This window comes from Engraulis encrasicolus, chromosome 14 (genome assembly GCF_034702125.1).
Source record: "Engraulis encrasicolus isolate BLACKSEA-1 chromosome 14, IST_EnEncr_1.0, whole genome shotgun sequence".
Taxonomy (NCBI): domain Eukaryota; kingdom Metazoa; phylum Chordata; class Actinopteri; order Clupeiformes; family Engraulidae; genus Engraulis; species Engraulis encrasicolus.
The window spans coordinates 49,655,033-49,662,532 of NC_085870.1; the positions used below are offsets into that span (position 1 = coordinate 49,655,033).

General features: G+C 45.5%; 1 protein-coding gene across 1 annotated transcript in view; it reads left to right on the forward strand.

Annotated features, from left to right (window-relative positions):
• The window catches only part of tfeb (transcription factor EB), an 89,554-nt gene extending 87,446 nt beyond the window's left edge, over positions 1 to 2,108 (forward strand). Inside the window, exons 11-12 of the mRNA XM_063216706.1 lie at positions 1,032 to 1,325; positions 1,362 to 2,108. Coding sequence (XP_063072776.1) covers positions 1,032 to 1,325; positions 1,362 to 1,760 — 693 coding nt within the window. The 3' untranslated portion in view covers positions 1,761 to 2,108. The remainder of the gene's footprint in view (positions 1 to 1,031; positions 1,326 to 1,361) is intronic.
• Positions 2,109 to 7,500: the final 5,392 nt, after the last annotated feature.

Genomic DNA, 7,500 nt, shown 5'->3' on the forward strand with positions numbered 1-7,500 from the left:
GCACGCGCACACACACACACACACACACACACACACACACACACACACACACACACACACACACACACACACACACACACACACACACACACACACACACACACACACACACACACACACACACACACACAGAAGAGAGATGGAAAACAACTTCAAGAGCATGCAGCACACGGGCACACATGGTGTAGGGTGTATCAAAATGCCCCAAACTTTTTAGCATTCCACTCGGCTTTTGTAGTATTGTTCCTTTGTAGCAGCATAACTCCCTTGTGACATTTTAGCAAATTTTGTCAATGTTAAAGTGTGGTGCAATAGGCTTGACATTTTGAAAAGCAGTGACTGGGCAATTTTAGCGAAATCTGTGAAAAGTTTTGTTTTGATTAAAACTATATAGGATAATCATTTGGCAGATTGTTCCACTTGCTCCCTTTACCAATGATTTAGCCCATATGCGCTAAACTTTTAGCCATGTTCGAACACCCATGTAGTCATCCTTTAGCCATTTCTTCGGTGCTTTTATGTTCTGGGAAAGTGGAAATGCAACTGGAGCTCTCTTCAAAACGACTTTCCTCACTGGTTTTGATCAAAACAGCCTTAAAACAAACTTCGCTAAAAAACGCCCTCTCTCTGTGTCTCTCTGTCTCTCTCTCTCTCTCTCTCTCTCCCTCTCTCTTCATCCCTCTCTCTTTCCTCCTCCAGGAGTTAGAGATGCAAGCTGCACAGCCTGCCCTGCCTGGCTTCGGCGTTTCCCATCTGAACATACCTAGCGTGCGTTTCTTTTTCTCTCTCCCCTACTCTCTCTTCATTCCTCTCTCTCTCTCTCTCTCTCTCTCTCCCTCTCTCGCTCTTCATCCCCCCTCTCTCTCTTTCTCCATCCCTCTGTCCTCCTCCAGGAGTTGGAGATGCAGACTCGTCTGCACGGCCTGCTGTCTGGCTTTAGCGTTTACGATCTGAACATACTTAACATGTGCATTTCTTTTTTCTCCCCCCCCTCTCTCTCTCTCTCTTCATCCCTCTCTCTCTCCCTCCAGGAGTTGGAGATGCAGGCTCGTGTGCACGGCCTGCCCCCGTCCCCGTCCAGCTTCAGTGGCTCCGAGCTGCTGTCTCCCTTCATCAAGCAGGAGCTCAGCCCCGAAGAGAACCAGCACAACCAGCAGCAGGGGCACCCCCAGCAGCATCCTGCCCAGCTGGGACACCCCGTCCCTGGCCAGCAGCAGCACGGCGCCTGCCACCCCCTCCCCGGCCACCACCACCACCACCTCCAGCAGCAGCAGCAGCCCCAGCCCCAGGGCCTGCCCCCTCTCCCCCAGCCCCTGCACCCCACCCACACCCACACCCATCCCCACCACCACCACCAGGGCCACCCGCAGCAGCAGCAGCAGCAGCAGCATCTGCAGTACGCCTCCGTGGGCAGCTCCCAGCACTTCGAGTACCCGCCTCTGGACCTGTGCGACGGGGGCGGTGGGGGGTATGTTGTTGACGACGACGGGATGGGAGAGCTGGGTGACCTGGGGCAGATGGGAGTGCTGGGCGGGGGTATGAAGGCAGATGGTAACCATATGGGCTTCATGATGATGGGAGATAACAGTAAGAAGGTGGATAGCAGCAGCAATAGCAACAGCATGGGCTTCATGCTGATGGATGAAGGGCTCTCACCACTAGGGGGCGATCCTCTGTTGTCAGCCATGTCCCCCGAGGACGCCTCCATCGACAGCAGCAGAAGAAGCAGCTTCAGCCTGGACGACGCAGAAATACTGTGATGTAGTATAGGCATATATAGACAAATACACACACACACACACATAGGCAACTATTTAAAGTGCTAGCTCATATGCTCCCAAACAAAATACCTACAAGCAGATGTAGCACAATGTAAACCATACACACACACAAACACACACACACACACACACACACACACACACACACACACACACACACACACACACACACACACACACACACACACACACACACACACACTGGTGTGAATAGCTGTGATACTGTGATAAAACACAGGATGTAATTTAGACAGACACAGACTGAAAAAAGGAAAGTGATAACATGCATATCACACACACACTTTATCACAAACACACACACACACACAGACACACACACAGGATATAGTTGAGACACAGTCCCTATGTGCCTTGCGTTTGCCAAATATTGATTCTTGTCTTGAAGGGAAGTGTGTGTGTGTGTTTGTGTGTGTGTGTGTGTGAGTGTGAGTGTGTTTGTGTGTATGTTATGTACTTGGACAGTTGGCTAAAGGGCTGACACTTTGTATACAACTCAGGTGTTTCCATACACAGACACAGACTGAAAAAATGGAAAGTGCCAACATGCATATCACACACATGCACGCACGCAGGCACGCACACATGCACGCACACACACTAAGGCCGTGGTGTAGATCTTTGATTGCTGGGTCACACAAACAGCAGGAACTTGCTTCCCCTTTGCCCTCCCAATCACATGCCAACTCTGTCTCTGATTGGCCAAAGCATGGTGGGAGGGGCCAGTGGTTACTCTCCTAGCCAATCGTGTGGTGCGCTAATTAATTCTTTGAGGAGTAGCATCACAAATACACGTATGTGATTAGAATTTTGCCAACATTTTGGGTTCTCATTATGATGTCACAAGGACTTTGCGGGAGTTCTATGGGAGCTGTAGAATGTTCAAGTGAAATTCTAGAAGAAGTGGGAAAAACATCCTTGCTCCTCAAAGGGCTAGGAAGTGTTGAACTAAACGTGTAGAGCCTCTGTCTCTTTTATGACACACACACACACACACACACACACACACACACACACACACACACACACACACACACACACACACACACACACACACACACACACACACACACACACACACACACACACACACACACACACACAGAGACAGAAGAAGTGGACTGTGTGTGTGTGTGTGTGTGTGTGTGTGTGTGTGTGTGTGTGTGTGTGTGTGTGTGTGTGTGTGTGTGTGTGTGTGTGTGTGTGCGTTCTCAGCAAAAATAAAGGGTGTGTGTATTCTGTGCCAATAGGAAGCGTTTATGTACTCTGTATGAGGTTTGTTGACTTTAGGGCTTTTATTGTTTTGTTTATCTGTTTTTTCCCCTCTCTCCCAAAGCACTGGAAAAAAGAATCTTTTTTTTTTGCATTTATACATAGTATATATAAAAATGAATTTGTGAAGAGCATTTTTTTGTGAACCCCTTTAAGCCACATATATAAATATTTTCCTTGTGATGTCCTTTTTTTATTTTGGTTTATTTGCTCCTCTTTCGGCGACCTTTTGTATCTCCTCAGAGCCATGGATGATAAGTAAAATGTAAACCACTGGTGAGAGGTACCGAGCCATACTATTATTGTAGACATATTTTATTTTTTATTTTATTTTATTTTATTTGTGTAAAATAGATCATTTAAATATTCACCAGCTGTTTTAGAGATCTAAACCAACAAACAAACAAAAAAATATTCATGATGCATTTTTATATTGATTTGATTTCTTTTATAAGGGATAGGCAAGTTATCTAAGGAAATGGAATGAATTGGTGTGATTCTTTTCGTTATTTTAATGACTGGGTGTTCATTTGTGCTTCTGAATGTGACGTAATCTACTGTATAAAAGCATTGTGAAGGAATCCAACACCACCATCACCATGGTAACTCCTGGTGGTGCCTTGAATGGTCACCATGGTAATATCTATGGTGTCAACTGTTGTCGCTATGGTATCTCTGTGGTTGCCTTGAACGGTTGCTCTGGCGATCTCTACTGTATGGTGCGTGTGTGGTCACCGTGGTGCCTTGAAGTCGGTCGCCAAGAGACTACCAATTGCCAATACTCATCCTATGGCTCCGTGACAACCAGAGGACAGTCACCACAAACAGCAGAGACTTCTGGGAGATTGATCCCCAAACTGCCAAAAATGGCTCTGTGGACGTTTGACTTTGCTTTTCTGTCTTTATTTGTAAAAAAAAAAAAAAAAAAGAAGAATCCAAAATGGCCATCCTCCTCCTCCTCTTCACCAGGACTACTGATGTGTTCCCCCATCAGTGTTGCCAGATGGAAAATGGAACTATCGCACCAAAAACCTCGTTTTTGGGGGCTTATTGGGAGGAAATTATCGTACGAAATGAACTGAATGAAAACTCTGAAATTATCGTACATCATCTTCTTTGATCGTACAGAGGACAAAATGGACAAAATTATGGTACAAGTCCGATAATTATCATACATCTGGCAACGCTGCCCCCGTACTCTGGCAAGGCAGCACAGGGCAGGGGCTCCGGCCCCCCTATGTGCCCCCAACACCAACACCTACAACCCCCATCTGGATCTTTGACTTGGTGCTGTAGGGACTGTTGAGACTGTGTAGGTGCAACTCCGTCTCGCTCCACCAGGGGGCTCTAGCACCGCTCACAGTGGACACCGGCAGCCCCAGGAATGACGAGATTAGCCTTCAACTGTTCACACTCCTCTCCTCTTCACTCCTCTCCACTCCTCTCCACGCTCCCTCCCCTCTCCACGCTCCCTCCCCTCCACCTCCTCTCCTCTCCTCTCCTCTCCACTCTTTCTTCTTCCTTTTCTGTAAGACATGTTCGTAGTGGGGGGCTCGTGTGTGTGTTGTCTGCCACATACTGTGCCTGTGTCTTGCTACCAGAGTGATTGGCACCTGTCTGCTCCAATTAAACGTCTCCAAGATGATGATGATGGGAACTCTGACTCCTGGTCCTTTTTTTAAAACATGTTATTTGTTACGTATATGTGATCTGAAGCTCTCTCTCTCGCCCTCTCTCTCTCTCTCTCTCTCTCTCTCTCTATCTCCCTCTCTCTCTCTCTCTCTCTCTCTCACACACACACACACCACACACACCACACACACTACACACACACACACACACACACACACACACACACACACACACACACACACACACACACACACACACACAATTATGGCCATGTTGGGCCTCCTCTCTTGCTATATATATTATATACTGTATATATATAGGCTACAGTATATACACCAGGGGTATTGAGTTAAATGTCAACAAGGGCCAGTTTTTTAAATTCCTCCCAGTAAAGGGGACGAACTATACGTATGTATTATGGTTACCGACTGTAAATGAAAAAAAGAAATGGGACACTTCATTGAAGTGGAGGGTCTGGGCGTCCTCCCCCAGAGAGTTTTGCATTTCTTAGATGTCATTTCCTGCATTTCCTGCAATTCCCGTTTCAGCTCGATACGGAAGGGGTCATAGTCCCCTTATGTCTCCCCCAGCCTAACTATACACTTCAGTATATTTTATATCTTGTTCACCCACACTCTCTCTATATACATTACAGCCTATTATAGAGCTCTGGAAGGGGCCTGACATGGGGAGGACCCCTCTGCATCATAAAATATTACCAAACACATCAAATATAAATAGCAGGTGAAGGATGAATTGTAACGAGTTGAAGGACTGGGTGATCGGAGCAAGACTGGTGTGATTATAACCCAGATAAACACATCAAATATACAGTGAATATGAATAATGACATCTTACCATGCAAATGGACTTGTGAACACATAACGTGTAAACTGTAAATCACGAGGAAAAAAAGAATCCACACACTGCAGAAGCTCCGTTGTTGTGTAGAAAGGTGCAAATTTGATCTTTTCATCAATATTTACTGAATAACTAATTACTAGCATGACCAAAGTACAGTACATATTGCAACTAAAAATGTCTTTCTGGAAATTCAAAATGGCAGACCATGGAGCAGTATCATCGTATGAAAAATGCAATTTTTCCAGTCATAATGACTACTTAGAATTTGATGATGGTGACAAGTATTTTGTTAAAAATGAAACATTTGTGAATGGGCAGCATGAATTGTGGAAATGAACTGCTAAAAATACAACACGGAGCACCTTTAATGGGTGGGAAAAATGACACAACATTTCAGCCTGCAAGGTCTTCATCAGGCTGCAATTGTTTTTTTAACAGTGTAAATCATGACTTGTTACCAGTTTAGGAGCATGAAGATTTGGAGCACATGGCCGATCAACACCCCACTTATCACATAATACAATATAAATACAGAGCAAGATTTATACATGTAGTTCAGAGAGTGGCGCTACTTTAACAAAATGTACTGATCCAGCTGCTCATATCCAAACCATTTCCTTTGGCAATCTGGAGTTGAGTGCACCTTCTTAAAAAAAACTAGAAAACCTCACTTAGTGGCAACCCTTGAAAACCCCACTCAGCATCAACCCTTGGAAACCCCACTTAGCATCAACCCTTGTTCGTGCCAAGCTTAAACGGCGGCCTTTACAATAGTGTAACCTCCCACTTAGCTTAGTTTAGCCTTCAAGTACTCCTATGTTTTTAAGAAAGGCATTTATCACTACAGAATTGAAACTCCAGACAGCTCCTAAATAGAGATCAATGGTGACCAGTTAATCCTGGATGGCTGTTAACTTGCCCCCAGGTACAGATTACTACACAGGCCTACTGGGCCCATGCCCAAGGCCCAAAGAGTCAAGGGGCCCCTGAAGCGTTCAAGCCTCTATATTTGCATTCTCATATTGCATTAAAATCACACCCTGTATAATTTTTTTTCTTTTTTCTTTATTTTTTGTGCACAGACGCGTTTCGGCGTGTGCCTTCCTCAGCAGTGGTTGCACACTGAGGAAGGCACACGCCGAAACGCCTCTGTGCACAAAAAAAAAGAAAATGCAATTGATGCAAGGTACGCCCCCCTTTTTCTTTGATTCTAAGTATTCATTTGGGACAGCACCCTTAAAAGTTATCAAGAAACCTGTTTCTTGTGAAGCCTGCTACCTACTTGATTAAAATCACACCCCTCAACAATATAAACTCTCACACACGGCCTAAAACCCTGAATCTTTTTCTAAACTAGCAGCAGCCATGGGTGATTGGCATTTCTCCTTCCATAGAGTCATGATTCGTCCCTGCTTGCCGCTGCTGCCATCTTAATGCCTTTCACTGTTTTCCAGACGTCTGTGTAGAGTGCCGTGACTGTTCCTGGTGTCTCCGTTCCAGCAGCGGTCCTTGGGGGCCCTAGGCAAATTATACACATGGGGCCCTTTTGAATTACTTTCTCTGGTATTTACCATAGCAGGGCTGACTGTTGGGGGGCCGGGCCCCCCTACAATGGGCAAATTTTGTGGGGCCCTAGGCAATTGCCTAGTCTGCTTCTTGTTAAAACTGTCTCTGCTCAGTTCCCTCCTTAACTGTGATTCAGTGAGAGCACTTGACACCCATTTACCATTACACAGTGTTGGCCATTACGCATGGTGCTGCGGGCAGTGTTGCCAGATTTTGCGGTTTCCCACCCAATCGGGCTGCTTAGGATGACCCTCTGTGGGTGTAAAAAAAGGGTAAAAAGTGCATTTGACCGGATTTTTTTCTGTTAATTTATGGCCATAGAAATCAATAGAATTTAGATCAAATTGAGTGGGATTTAATGCTTCCA